At 51.0% G+C, this 19,113-nt stretch overlaps 1 protein-coding gene across 1 annotated transcript; it reads right to left on the bottom strand.

Moving 5' to 3' along the window:
• Positions 1–2,935: 2,935 nt before the first annotated feature.
• On the bottom strand, positions 2,936–5,682 carry cxcr3.1 (chemokine (C-X-C motif) receptor 3, tandem duplicate 1). The gene is made up of 2 exons (XM_062991860.1): positions 5,416–5,682; positions 2,936–3,698 (listed from the first exon to the last, which is right to left on the bottom strand). The coding sequence occupies exons 1-2, from the start codon at positions 5,665–5,667 to the stop codon at positions 2,991–2,993; spliced, it is 960 nt and encodes a 319-aa protein (XP_062847930.1). The 5' UTR covers positions 5,668–5,682; the 3' UTR covers positions 2,936–2,990.
• Between the last annotated feature and the right edge of the window lie 13,431 nt (positions 5,683–19,113).

Genomic DNA, 19,113 nt, shown 5'->3' with positions numbered 1-19,113 from the left:
TACTGGACTGGTAATCGAAAGGTCACCGGTTCAAGCCCCACCACTGCCACGTTGTCACTGTTGGGCCCTTGTGCAAGGTCCCTTAACCCTTAACTGCTTAGACAGTATACTGTCAAAGTACTGTAAGTCACTTTGGATAAAAGCATCTGTTAAGTGCTGAAAATGTAATGCAATGGGCTAGTAATCAAAAGGTTGCTGGTTCAAGCCCCACCACCACCAAATTGCCACTGTTGGGCCCCTAAACGAGGCCTTTAACCCTCAATTGCTCTAACTGTGTTCAGTTATAACTGTAAGTTTGCTGTAGGCTTATGTGGTGCTGCACTGCCATGTAAACCCAAAGTATAATCCCCTGATAAACAGTATTTGTGCTGACTTTACTTCCATAGGCAGTTTGGAATTCAGCAGTAAATGTTGCAACTGAGAACACTATTTGCTTGTAAATTTTTACAATAAAAAACACTCATAGCTCATCAGGGCAACTCTAGCAGGGCAAAAATTATAAAAATTATTTGCTGGATAGTTGACAGGGATTTACTAAAACTCACTGAAATTACTTTAGTATGATCTATTTTACTGCAATTCTACGTACTGCCAAGATTGCATGTCTTTATAAAGGGGTGTTCACGCAGTTGGACTCAACAGTTCCCATACACTTGTGTAAGATACTTATGTCAGTTTCTGGTTTTCAATTATTTTTATTACTGTTATTTTTTTTTTGGGCCTTGTTAAAAAAACTAAAGCTTTTAGCTTCTAGACTTTCTTAAAAGTATTGCATCAGAAATATATACAATGACATTTTTAATGCCCTTTAACGTTGTGGCATGACTTAGTTTCTTGCTTGTGGTCTGACCACAGCCGGTTTCCAAGTAAATTGGGCTAGTATGACTGAACCTTTAACAAAGTAGGCAAATCAGAGGGTTTTTTTTCTTCAGTAAGGTAAACATCTCCTAAATCGTAAGAGACTGTTTTTGTGGTTGGGTTTCTTTCCCTTGATTTAGTACGAAAAGAAGCATCAACAAAAGGTTTAGTCATTTACAAGCAAGGATGGGTTGAGGTTTGTCAAACAACTGCATGAGTGAATAGAAAAGCAATTTAAGAATGATGTTTGTCAATGTACCATCTACAGTCCATAGTTGTATTAAAAGGTTTAGATAATCTGGAGAAATATTTGGAGAAAAGTCAATAATAAATGCATGTGACACTTGATTTTACAAACACAACTGCATTAAAAGCAAACAAGCTTCTGTAATAAACACACAGGCTCAAGAATACTCAGTAAAACAGGTAATTGCTGCATTTGCATGTGTTACAGCCATCTGCAAATTCATTTCTATTCTACTACTCAAAAGAAAAAAAGCCATATAACCACAATGACATCTAGAAACGCTGTCGACTTATCTGGATGGACTGACGCAAAGTGGAAATGTGCGCTGTTGTCTCATTAATCAACCTGTCAAATTGGTTTTGAAATAATGGACATTGTATTCTCCTGGCCAGATTGTTACCTAGCCAAATATCTGTCATAGTATGAGAGTGTGTTAGTATCAGTGTCACTAATAACTTCACCTCTGTATGTGTTACTACAGTTTGGCTTGAAGAATTCAGATGTTAGACTGGCCTGCCTGCAGAACAGACCTGTCCCCTTTAAAAAAGTACATTATAACAATGGACAGTGCTATATTAAGCAAAAATGGGAAAAATCTCCACTTCAAACAACTACAACAATTGGTGTCATTAGCTCCATTACGATTATGAATGTTGTAAAAAGGAAAGGTGAAGTAACACTATGGTGAACTTTTTTTGTACCGTGTTACAGCCATTAAACATAGAATAAGCCAAATAATTAAAACATTACAGATATGGCTTTGTATGAATACAGGTCAATCAAGATTTGCATATTATTGTTTTCTGTTTTTAAGCACACTATCTGATTACTACACTGATTGTAGTCCATTTGTTTCTCTGCATGCTTTGTTAGCCCCCTTTCATGCTGTTATTCAATGGTCAGGACTCTCCCAGGACCACTACAGACCAGGTATTATTTAGGTGGTGGATCATTCTCAGCACTGCAGTGACGCTGACATGGTGGTGGTGTGTTAGTGTGTGTTGTGCTGGTATGAGTGAATAAGACACAGCAGCACTGATGGAGTTTTTAAACACCTCACTGTCACTGCTGGACTGAGAAAAGTCCAACAACCAAAAACATCCAGCCAGCAGCATTCTGGGCAGCGTCCTGTGACCACTGATGAAGGTCTAGAAGATGAACAACTCAAACAGCAGCAATAGATGAGCGATCGTCCCTGACTTTACATCTACAAGTGTGTCTGATCCACTCATACCAGCACAACACACACTAACACTCCACCACCATGTAATTGTCACTGCAGGGCTGAGAATGATCCACCACCTAAATAAGACCTACTCTGTGGTGGTCCTGTGGGTGAAAGCAGGTCCAGGGTGAAAGCAGGCTAAACAAGTGTGTAGAGAAATAGATGGACTACAGTCAGAACTTAAAAGTGCTTCTATATGGTAAGTGGAGCTGATAAAATGGACAGTGAGTGTAGAAACAAGGAGGTGGTTTTAATATTATGGCTGATCGGTGTATATGGGCAGTAAGACATTTACATTATTGGCATTTAGCAGACACCTTTATCCAAGTGACTTACATTACAGTTACAGCATACAGTCTGAGCAAATGAGGGTTAGACATTATTTTACCTGAGACAAACTGGCAAACTGAGATGATAAATGAAACCATAAGGCTGAGAACATGATAGGCTAGTCAGATTCCTGGACTACAAACAATCTTCACTTTACTTAAAAGGCAGAAAGTTGACGATTTTAATAGCTTTCTGTGCTATTATTGTAAGCAAAAAGCTAACTTGCTAACAACCAGAAATTTTCAAACAGCCAATCCTTCATATTTTGTGTCTTTCAAACCTTTAGCTGCATAAACTGGCATATGCACAAGCAGAGCATCTATTGCGCTCTCAGAAAGCTGAAGTTTGGGAAGTATCCACAGACATTAAAGAGCTCTTGCGAGATGTGATGTCTGCGCGGCGCTTTAGCCTGTGTCTAAGTGGCTTTATTAAATCCAACAGATGGCGCCGGAATTTCACCCCAACAAAAGCATAAAGCACTGGGTTCACACAGCAGTGCAGGTAGCCCCAAGTGGAGGTGACTGTAATGGCAATGTCCAGCAGAGTGGTGGTACCGCACGTTGTGCTGTTGCCGGTTTGATTGGTGTAGATTGTGTCTGCCAGAAGGACGATGTTGTAGGGCGTCCAGCTGAGAAAGAAGGCTATCACAAGGACGAGGATGACTCTTACAGCCCTTTGCTTCTGGGCGCCCTGAGAGCCGAGTTGTAAACGGAGCAGGATGCGAGTGTAGCAGTAGAGCATGACGACCGCAGGGAGGAAAAAGCCCAGCACATGATAGAGCGTACGTAAGGCCAGACGCCATTCAGGCAAATATGTAGGTGTACATTCAGATTTTCCCCCTCGTCTGGAGTCTTTTGAGACTTGCAGGTGGATCCAGTCAGGGATGGATAGAAGAAGACAGAAGATCCAGACAGCCAGGCAGCTGAGGTGCACAAGCCATGGCCTCCTACGTGAGTACATCTGCACGGCATGCACAACGGAAAAGTAGCGATCTAGACTGATGCACGCCAGCAGGAAGATGCCACAGTAGAAGTTGACCTGAAAAGTAATAGAGCCTGTGAGGTAAGATGTCCAGATCATGGATGGCACCAAAAATACATATACAGTAGAGGTTACACACTTTTGTCAACAATAATTTATTACTCTATGATTTATAGAATACAGTAGGTCAAGCAACCATAACATGTGACAGTATCTGTTTATATCTGCAGGTTCAAACAACAGAAAACTATCCATTGGTTTCCAGTAGACTCGTTGGTAAAACCCAAAACTCAAATCTAGCACCTATTTTCTGAGTGTGTTTTTACCTAAAGCACAAAGACACACAATTGTTTCGTCAATGAACGTCAGCTTGAATTCAATCATTCATTCATTCTTTCATAACCACCTGTTTGCAATGAATCTGGAGCCTATCTCAAAACAACCTAGACAGAGCACGAGCCTATTGCAGAGCATAACATTAAAACAACCTCCTTGTTTCTACACTCATTTTATTAGCTCCACTTACCATATAGAAGCACTTTGTAGTTCTACAATTACTGACTGTAGTCCATCTGTTTCTTTGCATGCTTTGTTAGCCCCCTTTCATGCTGTTCCTCAGTGGTCAGGACTTTCCCAGGACCAATACAGAGCAGGTATTATTTAGCTGGTGGATCATTCTCAGCACTGCAGTGACACTGACATGGTGGTGGTGTGTTAGTGTGTGTTGTGCTGGTATGAATGGATCAGACACAGCAATGCTGATGGAGTTTTTAAACACCACACTGTCACTGCTGGACTTAGAATAGTACACCAACCAAAAATATCCAGCCAACAGCGCCCCATGGGCAGTGTCCTGTGACCACTGATGAAGAGAAGATGACCTAGAAGATGACCAACTCAAACAGCAGCAATAGATGAGCGATCGTCTCTGACTTTACATCTACAAGGTGGACCAACTAAGTAGGAGTGTCTAATAGAGTGGACAGTGAGTGGACATGGTATTTAAAAACTCCAGCAGCGCTGCTGTGTCCTATCCACTCATACCAGCACAACACACACTAACACACCACCACCATGTCATTGTCACTGCAGTGCTGAGAATGATGAACCACCCAAATAATACCTGCTCTGCGGTGGTCCTGTGGGGGTCCTGATCATTTAAGAACAGGGTGAAATTAGGCTAAAAAGTGTGTAGAGAAACAGATGGACTAGTCAGTAATTGTAGAACTACAAAGTGCTTCTGTATTTTAAGTGGAACTGATCAAATGGACAGTGAGTAAAAACATGGAGTGTTCAGAATCTCGGTGCTGGTGTACTAGTGCAATATCTAGGCACCTCTTAGTAGACTACACTCAAGGGCGGCACGGTGGTTCGGTGGGTAGCAATGTTGCCTCACAGCAAGAAGGTCCTGGGTTCGATACCCAGGCGGGGTGGTCCGGGTCCTTTCTGTGCGGAGTTTGCATGTTCTCCCCGTGTCTGCGTGGGTTTCCTCCGGGAGCTCCGGTTTCCTCCCACAGTCCAAAAGTTAATTGGAGACACTGAATTGCCCTATAGGTAAATGTGTGTGTGTGTGTGTGTGTGTGTGTGTGTGTGTGTGTGTCTGCCCTGCGATGGACTGGCGCCCCGTCCAGGGTGTTACTGTGTGCCTTGCGCCCATTGAAAAGCTGGGATAGCTAATTGGATAAGCGGTTAAGACAGTGAGTGAGTGAGTGAGTACACTTAAGGCAAAACCATCCCCTCTTTATCTCAGTGTGTTTTAAGATATATACCCTACCCTAAACGTTGCTCCAGCCAGCTTGCACAATCCATCGCTGAAATTCCACCCAACAGCAGCATCCACTGCCCACAGGGGCAACGTGATTAGAAGCAGGAGGTCGGCCACACTCAGGTTCAGTATGAAGACATCCGTCACGCTCCAGGTCCGTCTTTTCTGTATCAGCACCACCAGCACTAGGCCATTTCCCAGCAGCCCGAACACCAGTGCCAAAGAGTAGAGGATGGGAATAAAAATTTTTTCAAAGTCCATGCTCGTTTTCTGATCGCACACCACCCCACAGCATGTGTCATTGTCATATTCATAGGTATCATTATAGTCATCAGGAAGTAAAGATAAGTCTTCAGCAGACAGAGTGATTCTTTCCATTTTCTGTAAAAAACAAAAACAAATCGTAATCAACAATCAAAGTATCTAAAAAAAGAGTTACATGGCAATTCCTAAGGTTCTGGAATTCCAGAAAACCTCAGTGTGAGCCATTATGGTAAAAAAGCAAAGACTAGGAGAACGGAAATAAGAACCCACATAAACATCATACAGAATTGTAGGCCTTGCTCTCCGTTAGAAAAGGTCTGTGTTTATGATTGCACCAAAAAAAATGCTGCTGCAAGGTGCCAACAATTGCAAACCAAGATAAATTTAAAGGCTTGTCTTACATTTGCCAAAAACACCTTGATGACAGTTAAGATACACTTTAGAAGACATAATTCTTGCTACATCTGGTGCAAAGCTACAATAACATTTCACAATAAGCACATTTTAACACCAATCAAATATTGTATTAGTAGTGTGATAGAGTTAAATGCTCTGCTGCTCCAGTACCTGGATGACTTGCCATTACTGGCAATGTATGAATTTTGCTTTCCACTAAAAAATTCTAAAGAATAATTCAATAATTAAATGGTAACCAGGTGGCGCAGCGGGATATTCCACTAGCACTGTTAGGAGTCGGTCTGGTTCCCAGACGGCCACCAGGGGGGGCCGACCCGCGATTCACACAGTTAACCCCAGTGCTCGCACTGAAAGAGGCCGATCAACTCCCTCTGCGCCCACCAGAGGGAGCCAAACCCGTGAGCTTCCGCCGGCTGCCACCAGAGGGCGCACAGCCCGTAGTTCGACCAGGGGGAGAAGAACTACAAATCCCAAGGCACCCTCAGGCAATCAGCAGCGACGAGGAACACCTGGCTGAGTTGGTATTTAAAGCAGCGCTCAGCCAGGTGTCCTCGTCACACCCTTGTTCTTTTGTGCTCTCTTGCACGTTAGGTTAGGGACACAGGTAACGCGAGGCCTCATAGAGGGTTTGCGGTAGGCCCAGGGGCCGAGGTAATAAAAGGAACTCAGGGAAAGATTAGGTTTTGGTGTGACTCCTTTGCACTCTCCTAACTTTACCAGGAGAATTGCGTACTCCGTATCTCTTCCTCTTTCCATTGTTTTGGCTGCCTGGTGAACCAGCAGTGCTCACGAGCTCCACCCCGCGCCTTGGGTTCGAGCTCGCACAGGCTCCTCCTCCGATCAGTACTCTGAGAAGGAGAGGCTCGCCTCACGCATATTTCTCGCTATCTCTCGCATCTAGCTCCGGACCCGCGGGGTCGGAACACTCGCGCCGAGCGCTCAAGCGGATCTCGGTGTTGGCTGGCCACGGCGGTGTTCGCTACCAGCACCCATCCCCGCTCCGCCTTGAGTGTCGCGTTGGTAAAGCTTAAGCACCTCTGTTCGCTTACGCGAATATTGACCCACTAGTCTCGAGGGAGACTAAACTTGATATAAACCCGAGTCGCGGAGAACTAACCGGATCGGGTACGATCACAAAAAATAACTATATATATATATATATCTATTACCTTTTTTGTTGTTATCCGCTCGAAGGATTTCCTGGGTTCTTATACCTAGAATAACTCCTTAGTTTGATATCGCTATAGATTCTCATTATTATTAATACAAGTAGAACAAATAAAAGCGATCCTTAGTTTGCCCTTCAATTTGCCCACCGGCGCTAGCAACGTCAGCGGCGCTGTGGCTCGCTCGGTTGCGTCATAGCGTGTGTGTGTCTGAGTTCGCCGGTTCGAATCTCGCTAGCGGGGTTGCCGTGAGCGCGGTGAAAGTAATTTATTGTGCAGTGCACACGAGATCCTTTTGGATCTTTCTTTTGTTTAAACACTTTGGAGGACTGCGATCTACTCGTTGTGTTACGTTTGGGGTTTTATTTATATTTAGATATTTCAGTTGGCTTGGGCTCGCCCGGCCCCTCCTCTTTCATTCGGTGGAGATAGTCACCTTATTTGTGTACTCTAAACCGGCCGCTCTCTCCTCCGGCCGGCGTGCCCGCGATTGAGTCCTCACCTTACATATATCATAACAGAAGGGTGTGACCAACAATGGACTCAGCGGGTCACACAACCCTGCAGCAGGCAGTCAAGCTGCAGGAGGTAGCTATCCATCGTCATGAAACTATGCTTAACCAGCTGGCCGAACGCTTCAGCACGCTAGCCGTTTCCCAGCCATCGCCCAGTGCGTCTCCAAATACCCCTGAACCCCCAATTGTCCCTCCCGAACGCTTTTCGGGGGAGCTCCACCGGTGCAGAGGCTTTATCTTGCAGTGCTCTTTGGTTTTTGAGCTGCAGGCCTCCCGCTTTCCCACAGAAAAGTCCCAAGTGGCGTATATGATTTCACTTCTTTCGGACCGTGCCTTGCTGTGGGCCACGGCACTGTGGGAGCAGAAGGCACCGGAGTGTAACTCCAGGGAGGCGTTCTCCAAGGCCTTGATGGACACTTTTCATGCTCCCCAGGGAGGCAAGGAAGCAGGTCCTCGGCTCTTGGAGCTGAGTCAGGGGTCACGTTCCGTCACCGATTATATAATTGAGTTTAAGACCCTGGCCGCTGAGTGCGGGTGGGATCAGGCCGCCCTCAGAGCCATTTTTCTTCGGGGTCTCAGTGAACGGCTCAAAGATGAATTAGCCACCCGAGACCTTCCCTCCTCGTTGACGCAGCTATACGAGGTGGCCAGCCGTCTCGACCTCCGCCTGAAGCAACGCGCTCGCGAACGGGCGGAAATGGGCCGGAATACAGGTGCACGGGGGTCCTGGTCCCAGCCCTCCTACCTCCCTGGGGCTCCCCCGAGCGGGGAGGAACCTATGCAAATAGGCACCTCCCACAATACGCGCTTCGAAGGATCGGGACAACGACGCAGGCAGCCTCATTCGGGAAACATGCCGGCTCGTCCCTAAATGGGAGCTCGGGGCGAGGCCGGCTCACTGCTCCCGACTTAGGTCTGGCATTAACTGCCACTTTGGAATGGGAAGGGGGGTCATCGGACAGTTTGGCGGTCTGGGTAGATTCGGGGGCTGCCAACAACTTCATAGACCACCAACTGGTCAGACAACTAGGTCTCACTCCACAGCCGTTGGCTACTCCACTCCCAATAGTGGCCATCGACGGTCACCCATTGGGAGAGGGGTCCGTACGGCTCAAGACTCCTCCCATCACAATGAGGCTGGGGGATCATTTAGAGACCCTGTTCTTTTTTATCACTCGCTCCCCTAAAATGCAAGTCATCCTGGGCTACCCATGGCTTAGGCTCCACAATCCGGTCATTGACTGGAAGGCGGGCTCGGTCTACTCATGGAGCCTCCGGTGCCAGGAATCGTGCCTGATCCAGCCTCGATTACCGAGTAAACTGTCGGTGCCCGTCCTAGACCTCACCACCGTCCCTTCTGTTTACCATGATGTAGCAGAGGTGTTTAGCAAAGAGAAGGCCCAGCAATTGCCCCCTCACCGCGCCTTTGACTGCGCCATCAACTTGCTTCCGGGTACTTCACCCCCTCGCGGTCACCTCTTTGCGCTTGCCGCCCCTGAACGAAGGGCCATGGAGGAATACATCCGTGAGGCCCTAGCGTTAGGGTTTATACGGCCTTCAAGCTCACCAGCGGGCGCAGGGTTCTTCTTCGTGAGTAAGAAGGATGGAACCCTGCGTCCCTGCATCGACTACCGGTGCCTCAACGCGATTACGGTCAAAGACCGATACCCACTGCCCCTTATGCAAACTGCATTCGAGGCACTGCAGAAGGCCCAAATCTTTACGAAGTTGGACCTCCGCAGTGCCTATAACCTTATCCGCATCCGAAAAGGGGACGAGTGGAAGACCGCTTTCATCACTCCCGCGGGGCACTATGAGTATAGGGTGATGCCCTTTGGCCTTACTAACGCCCCAGCGGTCTTCCAGCGGTTTATTAACGAGGCACTTCGCGATACTCTAGACCGTTTTGCCTTTGTTTATTTGGACGACATCCTGATTTACAGCCGCTCGTTAAAGGAACATATCACCCACGTTAGGAGGGTTCTCCAACTGTTGCTCCAGCACAACCTTTTTGTTAGGTTGGAGAAATCTTCGTTTCACGTCCCCTCGGTCTCGTTCTTGGGATTCATAGTTTCCCATGGAGAACTTAGGATGGACCCCGCCAAAAATCAGGCGGTTAAAGACTGGCCGGTACCATCTTCACTACGCTCAGTCCAGCGGTTCCTGGGGTTCGCCAATTTTTTCCGGCGATTTATCCGGAATTTTAGCTCCATAGCCGCCCCCCTTATTGAGCTCACTAGACGGTCGACAGGTCGATTTAAATGGACCCACTCGGCTCAAGAGGCCTTTGAGGCTCTCAAGGAGCTTTTGATCTCTCCTCCCGTGCTCTGCCTTCCGGACCCAGAGCTGATGTTTATTGTAGAGGTGGATGCATCGGACGTGGGTGTGGGGGCGGTCCTCTCCCAACGTTCAGGGGAGGACCAGAAGCTGCACCCCTGCGCCTACTACTCGCATCGGCTTACCCCAGCCGAGCGTAATTACCCGATTGGGGACAAAGAACTCCTGGCGGTCAAACTTGCCTTAGAGGAGTGGCGCCATTGGCTGGAGGGTGCCCCGCATCCATTTTTGGTCTGGACAGACCATAAGAACCTGGCTTACATTCAGCAGGCCAAGAGGTTGAACTCCCGGCAGGCCCGGTGGTCCCTGTTCTTTGGGAGATTCAACTTTACCCTTTCATACCGTCCAGGTTCTAAAAATGTCAAGCCAGACGCTCTCTCCCGCCAGTGGGACCCTCCAGAACCCGACCCAGAGCCCAAGTCCATCCTCCCGAATACCCTAATAGTAGCTCCACTCCTCTGGGATATTGAACGTAAGGTCCTTGCAGCCCAGCGTAGGGAACCTGATCCCGGTGGCGGGCCAGAAGGTAAGCTGTTTGTACCGTCCAGCATGCGCCGCCAGGTCCTCACCTGGGGGCACGCCTCTAACCTCACCGGCCATCCGGGAGTCACACGTACCCTGGACTTCCTCAAACGTCGCTTTTGGTGGCCCACCATGATAAAAGAGGTTCGCTCCTTCATAGCAGCCTGTGAAGTCTGCTCAAAAAATAAGGAGTCCAGGGCTCGACCCCAGGGACTCCTCCAGCCCCTACCTGTCCCCTCCAGGCCCTGGTCTCACATCGCAATGGACTTTGTTACGGGCTTCCCACTGTCAAATGGTCTGTCTGCGATATTGGTGTTTGTGGACCGATTTTCTAAGGCTTGCAAATTTATACCCCTCCCAGGACTCCCCTCGGCCAGACAAACCGCCCAGATCCTCCTCCAGCACGTCGTCAGACCCCATGGCATTCCCACCGACATAGTGTCAGATCGAGGTCCGCAATTCGTCAGCAGATTCTGGCGGTCCTTTTGTCTCTTAATGGGGGTTACGGTTAGCCTGTCCTCCGGATACCATCCAGAGTCTAACGGCCAGTCCGAGAGGGTCATTCAGGACCTTATACGGTCACTTAGGTGCCTGACTTCCGGGTGCCCACGCTCATGGCCCGACAAGCTGCCTTGGGCCGAGTATGCCCACAACACCCTCCGACACTCGGCCATCGGCATGTCGCCCTTTGAGTGCCAGTTTGGGTTCCCTCCCCCTCTCTTCCCGACTCAGGAAAGAGAGGTGGGGGCCCCGGCTGCCCAGCAATTCGTCCTCCAGTGCAGAAGAGCTTGGCGTAGGGCTAGGTCTGCTTTAGAAGCCAGCACCGCCACTATGCGACACACAGCCAACCGGAGAAGGCGAGCAGCACCCCGATTTCGAGTGGGTCAGCGAGTATTGCTATCCACCCGGGACCTGCCTCTCAGGGGCGAGTCGGGGAAGTTGGCGCCTCGATACGTGGGTCCCTTTAGGGTCATCAGAAGGATAAACCCTGTTACGTATCGCTTGGAACTGCCGCCAGCGATAAGGATCCACCCTACGTTCCACGTATCGCGGCTCAGGCCCTACCTATGCCGAACCATCCAGCAGCAGAAACCGCCGCCACCGCCCAGGGTGGTGGATGGGGCTCCGGCCTACACTGTCCGTCAGCTGCTAGACTCACGACAGGTCCAAGGGTCCACACAGTACCTGGTCGACTGGGAAGGTTATGGTCCCGAACATAGATCCTGGGTTCCGGCGCGTCATATCCTAGACCCGACGCTGATCCGGGAGTTCCGGGAGAACAGAGCAGCGGGCATGGGAACGTCGGGAGCCGTTCCTAGACGGGGGGGTACTGTTAGGAGTCGGTCTGGTTCCCAGACGGCCACCAGGGGGGGCCGACCCGCGATTCACACAGTTAACCCCAGTGCTCGCACTGAAAGAGGCCGATCAACTCCCTCTGCGCCCACCAGAGGGAGCCAAACCCGTGAGCTTCCGCCGGCTGCCACCAGAGGGCGCACAGCCCGTAGTTCGACCAGGGGGAGAAGAACTACAAATCCCAAGGCACCCTCAGGCAATCAGCAGCGACGAGGAACACCTGGCTGAGTTGGTATTTAAAGCAGCGCTCAGCCAGGTGTCCTCGTCACACCCTTGTTCTTTTGTGCTCTCTTGCACGTTAGGTTAGGGACACAGGTAACGCGAGGCCTCATAGAGGGTTTGCGGTAGGCCCAGGGGCCGAGGTAATAAAAGGAACTCAGGGAAAGATTAGGTTTTGGTGTGACTCCTTTGCACTCTCCTAACTTTACCAGGAGAATTGCGTACTCCGTATCTCTTCCTCTTTCCATTGTTTTGGCTGCCTGGTGAACCAGCAGTGCTCACGAGCTCCACCCCGCGCCTTGGGTTCGAGCTCGCACAGGCTCCTCCTCCGATCAGTACTCTGAGAAGGAGAGGCTCGCCTCACGCATCTTTCTCGCTATCTCTCGCATCTAGCTCCGGACCCGCGGGGTCGGAACACTCGCGCCGAGCGCTCAAGCGGATCTCGGTGTTGGCTGGCCACGGCGGTGTTCGCTACCAGCACCCATCCCCGCTCCGCCTTGAGTGTCGCGTTGGTAAAGCTTAAGCACCTCTGTTCGCTTACGCGAATATTGACCCACTAGTCTCGAGGGAGACTAAACTTGATATAAACCCGAGTCGCGGAGAACTAACCGGATCGGGTACGATCACAAAAAATAACTATATATATATATATATCTATTACCTTTTTTGTTGTTATCCGCTCGAAGGATTTCCTGGGTTCTTATACCTAGAATAACTCCTTAGTTTGATATCGCTATAGATTCTCATTATTATTAATACAAGTAGAACAAATAAAAGCGATCCTTAGTTTGCCCTTCAATTTGCCCACCGGCGCTAGCAACGTCAGCGGCGCTGTGGCTCGCTCGGTTGCGTCATAGCGTGTGTGTGTCTGAGTTCGCCGGTTCGAATCTCGCTAGCGGGGTTGCCGTGAGCGCGGTGAAAGTAATTTATTGTGCAGTGCACACGAGATCCTTTTGGATCTTTCTTTTGTTTAAACACTTTGGAGGACTGCGATCTACTCGTTGTGTTACGTTTGGGGTTTTATTTATATTTAGATATTTCAGTTGGCTTGGGCTCGCCCGGCCCCTCCTCTTTCATTCGGTGGAGATAGTCACCTTATTTGTGTACTCTAAACCGGCCGCTCTCTCCTCCGGCCGGCGTGCCCGCGATTGAGTCCTCACCTTACATATATCATAACAGAAGGGTGTGACCAACAATGGACTCAGCGGGTCACACAACCCTGCAGCAGGCAGTCAAGCTGCAGGAGGTAGCTATCCATCGTCATGAAACTATGCTTAACCAGCTGGCCGAACGCTTCAGCACGCTAGCCGTTTCCCAGCCATCGCCCAGTGCGTCTCCAAATACCCCTGAACCCCCAATTGTCCCTCCCGAACGCTTTTCGGGGGAGCTCCACCGGTGCAGAGGCTTTATCTTGCAGTGCTCTTTGGTTTTTGAGCTGCAGGCCTCCCGCTTTCCCACAGAAAAGTCCCAAGTGGCGTATATGATTTCACTTCTTTCGGACCGTGCCTTGCTGTGGGCCACGGCACTGTGGGAGCAGAAGGCACCGGAGTGTAACTCCAGGGAGGCGTTCTCCAAGGCCTTGATGGACACTTTTCATGCTCCCCAGGGAGGCAAGGAAGCAGGTCCTCGGCTCTTGGAGCTGAGTCAGGGGTCACGTTCCGTCACCGATTATATAATTGAGTTTAAGACCCTGGCCGCTGAGTGCGGGTGGGATCAGGCCGCCCTCAGAGCCATTTTTCTTCGGGGTCTCAGTGAACGGCTCAAAGATGAATTAGCCACCCGAGACCTTCCCTCCTCGTTGACGCAGCTATACGAGGTGGCCAGCCGTCTCGACCTCCGCCTGAAGCAACGCGCTCGCGAACGGGCGGAAATGGGCCGGAATACAGGTGCACGGGGGTCCTGGTCCCAGCCCTCCTACCTCCCTGGGGCTCCCCCGAGCGGGGAGGAACCTATGCAAATAGGCACCTCCCACAATACGCGCTTCGAAGGATCGGGACGACGACGCAGGCAGCCTCATTCGGGAAACATGCCGGCCCGTCCCTAAATGGGAGCTCGGGGCGAGGCCGGCTCACTGCTCCCGACTTAGGTCTGGCATTAACTGCCACTTTGGAATGGGAAGGGGGGTCATCGGACAGTTTGGCGGTCTGGGTAGATTCGGGGGCTGCCAACAACTTCATAGACCACCAACTGGTCAGACAACTAGGTCTCACTCCACAGCCGTTGGCTACTCCACTCCCAATAGTGGCCATCGACGGTCACCCATTGGGAGAGGGGTCCGTACGGCTCAAGACTCCTCCCATCACAATGAGGCTGGGGGATCATTTAGAGACCCTGTTCTTTTTTATCACTCGCTCCCCTAAAATGCAAGTCATCCTGGGCTACCCATGGCTTAGGCTCCACAATCCGGTCATTGACTGGAAGGCGGGCTCGGTCTACTCATGGAGCCTCCGGTGCCAGGAATCGTGCCTGATCCAGCCTCGATTACCGAGTAAACTGTCGGTGCCCGTCCTAGACCTCACCACCGTCCCTTCTGTTTACCATGATGTAGCAGAGGTGTTTAGCAAAGAGAAGGCCCAGCAATTGCCCCCTCACCGCGCCTTTGACTGCGCCATCAACTTGCTTCCGGGTACTTCACCCCCTCGCGGTCACCTCTTTGCGCTTGCCGCCCCTGAACGAAGGGCCATGGAGGAATACATCCGTGAGGCCCTAGCGTTAGGGTTTATACGGCCTTCAAGCTCACCAGCGGGTGCAGGGTTCTTCTTCGTGAGTAAGAAGGATGGAACCCTGCGTCCCTGCATCGACTACCGGTGCCTCAACGCGATTACGGTCAAAGACCGATACCCACTGCCCCTTATGCAAACTGCATTCGAGGCACTGCAGAAGGCCCAAATCTTTACGAAGTTGGACCTCCGCAGTGCCTATAACCTTATCCGCATCCGAAAAGGGGACGAGTGGAAGACCGCTTTCATCACTCCCGCGGGGCACTATGAGTATAGGGTGATGCCCTTTGGCCTTACTAACGCCCCAGCGGTCTTCCAGCGGTTTATTAACGAGGCACTTCGCGATACTCTAGACCGTTTTGCCTTTGTTTATTTGGACGACATCCTGATTTACAGCCGCTCGTTAAAGGAACATATCACCCACGTTAGGAGGGTTCTCCAACTGTTGCTCCAGCACAACCTTTTTGTTAAGTTGGAGAAATCTTCGTTTCACGTCCCCTCGGTCTCGTTCTTGGGATTCATAGTTTCCCATGGAGAACTTAGGATGGACCCCGCCAAAAATCAGGCGGTTAAAGACTGGCCGGTACCATCTTCACTACGCTCAGTCCAGCGGTTCCTGGGGTTCGCCAATTTTTTCCGGCGATTTATCCGGAATTTTAGCTCCATAGCCGCCCCCCTTATTGAGCTCACTAGACGGTCGACAGGTCGATTTAAATGGACCCACTCGGCTCAAGAGGCCTTTGAGGCTCTCAAGGAGCTTTTGATCTCTCCTCCCGTGCTCTGCCTTCCGGACCCAGAGCTGATGTTTATTGTAGAGGTGGATGCATCGGACGTGGGTGTGGGGGCGGTCCTCTCCCAACGTTCAGGGGAGGACCAGAAGCTGCACCCCTGCGCCTACTACTCGCATCGGCTTACCCCAGCCGAGCGTAATTACCCGATTGGGGACAAAGAACTCCTGGCGGTCAAACTTGCCTTAGAGGAGTGGCGCCATTGGCTGGAGGGTGCCCCGCATCCATTTTTGGTCTGGACAGACCATAAGAACCTGGCTTACATTCAGCAGGCCAAGAGGTTGAACTCCCGGCAGGCCCGGTGGTCCCTGTTCTTTGGGAGATTCAACTTTACCCTTTCATACCGTCCAGGTTCTAAAAATGTCAAGCCAGACGCTCTCTCCCGCCAGTGGGACCCTCCAGAACCCGACCCAGAGCCCAAGTCCATCCTCCCGAATACCCTAATAGTAGCTCCACTCCTCTGGGATATTGAACGTAAGGTCCTTGCAGCCCAGCGTAGGGAACCTGATCCCGGTGGCGGGCCAGAAGGTAAGCTGTTTGTACCGTCCAGCATGCGCCGCCAGGTCCTCACCTGGGGGCACGCCTCTAACCTCACCGGCCATCCGGGAGTCACACGTACCCTGGACTTCCTCAAACGTCGCTTTTGGTGGCCCACCATGATAAAAGAGGTTCGCTCCTTCATAGCAGCCTGTGAAGTCTGCTCAAAAAATAAGGAGTCCAGGGCTCGACCCCAGGGACTCCTCCAGCCCCTACCTGTCCCCTCCAGGCCCTGGTCTCACATCGCAATGGACTTTGTTACGGGCTTCCCACCGTCAAATGGTCTGTCTGCGATATTGGTGTTTGTGGACCGATTTTCTAAGGCTTGCAAATTTATACCCCTCCCAGGACTCCCCTCGGCCAGACAAACCGCCCAGATCCTCCTCCAGCACGTCGTCAGACCCCATGGCATTCCCACCGACATAGTGTCAGATCGAGGTCCGCAATTCGTCAGCAGATTCTGGCGGTCCTTTTGTCTCTTAATGGGGGTTACGGTTAGCCTGTCCTCCGGATACCATCCAGAGTCTAACGGCCAGTCCGAGAGGGTCATTCAGGACCTTATACGGTCACTTAGGTGCCTGACTTCCGGGTGCCCACGCTCATGGCCCGACAAGCTGCCTTGGGCCGAGTATGCCCACAACACCCTCCGACACTCGGCCATCGGCATGTCGCCCTTTGAGTGCCAGTTTGGGTTCCCTCCCCCTCTCTTCCCGACTCAGGAAAGAGAGGTGGGGGCCCCGGCTGCCCAGCAATTCGTCCTCCAGTGCAGAAGAGCTTGGCGTAGGGCTAGGTCTGCTTTAGAAGCCAGCACCGCCACTATGCGACACACAGCCAACCGGAGAAGGCGAGCAGCACCCCGATTTCGAGTGGGTCAGCGAGTATTGCTATCCACCCGGGACCTGCCTCTCAGGGGCGAGTCGGGGAAGTTGGCGCCTCGATACGTGGGTCCCTTTAGGGTCATCAGAAGGATAAACCCTGTTACGTATCGCTTGGAACTGCCGCCAGCGATAAGGATCCACCCTACGTTCCACGTATCGCGGCTCAGGCCCTACCTATGCCGAACCATCCAGCAGCAGAAACCGCCGCCACCGCCCAGGGTGGTGGATGGGGCTCCGGCCTACACTGTCCGTCAGCTGCTAGACTCACGACAGGTCCAAGGGTCCACACAGTACCTGGTCGACTGGGAAGGTTATGGTCCCGAACATAGATCCTGGGTTCCGGCGCGTCATATCCTAGACCCGACGCTGATCCGGGAGTTCCGGGAGAACAGAGCAGCGGGCATGGGAACGTCGGGAGCCGTTCCTAGACGGGGGGGTACTGTTAGGAGTCGGTCTGGTTCCCAGACGGCCACCAGGGGGGGCCGACCCGCGATTCACACAGTTAACCCCAGTGCTCGCACTGAAAGAGGCCGATCAACTCCCTCTGCGCCCACCAGAGGGAGCCAAACCCGTGAGCTTCCGCCGGCTGCCACCAGAGGGCGCACAGCCCGTAGTTCGACCAGGGGGAGAAGAACTACAAATCCCAAGGCACCCTCAGGCAATCAGCAGCGACGAGGAACACCTGGCTGAGTTGGTATTTAAAGCAGCGCTCAGCCAGGTGTCCTCGTCACACCCTTGTTCTTTTGTGCTCTCTTGCACGTTAGGTTAGGGACACAGGTAACGCGAGGCCTCATAGAGGGTTTGCGGTAGGCCCAGGGGCCGAGGTAATAAAAGGAACTCAGGGAAAGATTAGGTTTTGGTGTGACTCCTTTGCACTCTCCTAACTTTACCAGGAGAATTGCGTACTCCGTATCTCTTCCTCTTTCCATTGTTTTGGCTGCCTGGTGAACCAGCAGTGCTCACGAGCTCCACCCCGCGCCTTGGGTTCGAGCTCGCACAGGCTCCTCCTCCGATCAGTACTCTGAGAAGGAGAGGCTCGCCTCACGCATCTTTCTCGCTATCTCTCGCATCTAGCTCCGGACCCGCGGGGTCGGAACACTCGCGCCGAGCGCTCAAGCGGATCTCGGTGTTGGCTGGCCACGGCGGTGTTCGCTACCAGCACCCATCCCCGCTCCGCCTTGAGTGTCGCGTTGGTAAAGCTTAAGCACCTCTGTTCGCTTACGCGAATATTGACCCACTAGTCTCGAGGGAGACTAAACTTGATATAAACCCGAGTCGCGGAGAACTAACCGGATCGGGTACGATCACAAAAAATAACTATATATATATATATATCTATTACCTTTTTTGTTGTTATCCGCTCGAAGGATTTCCTGGGTTCTTATACCTAGAATAACTCCTTAGTTTGATATCGCTATAGATTCTCATTATTATTAATACAAGTAGAACAAATAAAAGCGATCCTTAGTTTGCCCTTCAATTTGCCCACCGGCGCTAGCAACGTCAGCGGCGCTGTGGCTCGCTCGGTTGCGTCATAGCGTGTGTGTGTCTGAGTTCGCCGGTTCGAATCTCGCTAGCGGGGTTGCCGTGAGCGCGGTGAAAGTAATTTATTGTGCAGTGCACAAGAGATCCTTTTGGATCTTTCTTTTGTTTAAACACTTTGGAGGACTGCGATCTACTCGTTGTGTTACGTTTGGGGTTTTATTTATATTTAGATATTTCAGTTGGCTTGGGCTCGCCCGGCCCCTCCTCTTTCATTCGGTGGAGATAGTCACCTTATTTGTGTACTCTAAACCGGCCGCTCTCTCCTCCGGCCGGCGTGCCCGCGATTGAGTCCTCACCTTACATATATCATAACAGCACACCAGTGCTGGGATTCTGAACTCTCTTGCTACCAGTCAGCTGGGCGCCCCCTGGCAGTGCCTGCAGCAGACAATATTGGCCACTAGTCTGGGAGGTAAAAGACCAGACTAAAAAAGGGTGGGGTCTTC

The sequence above is a fragment of the Trichomycterus rosablanca genome, chromosome 3 (genome assembly GCF_030014385.1).
Source record: "Trichomycterus rosablanca isolate fTriRos1 chromosome 3, fTriRos1.hap1, whole genome shotgun sequence".
Classification (NCBI taxonomy): domain Eukaryota; kingdom Metazoa; phylum Chordata; class Actinopteri; order Siluriformes; family Trichomycteridae; genus Trichomycterus; species Trichomycterus rosablanca.
Note: the sequence above shows the minus strand (reverse complement) of the source record. Positions and strands in the feature narration are given on the sequence as shown.

Excerpts from the sequence above, each read along its gene's own strand:
- cxcr3.1 (XM_062991860.1), bottom strand. The coding sequence starts at position 5,667 with ATGGACTTTGAAAAAATTTTTATTCCCATCCTCTACTCTTTGGCACTG. Across the intron at positions 3,699-5,415 it reads TGGCTGGAGCAACGTTTAGG|GTCAACTTCTACTGTGGCAT; the intron begins GTAGGGTATATA and ends ATTACTTTTCAG.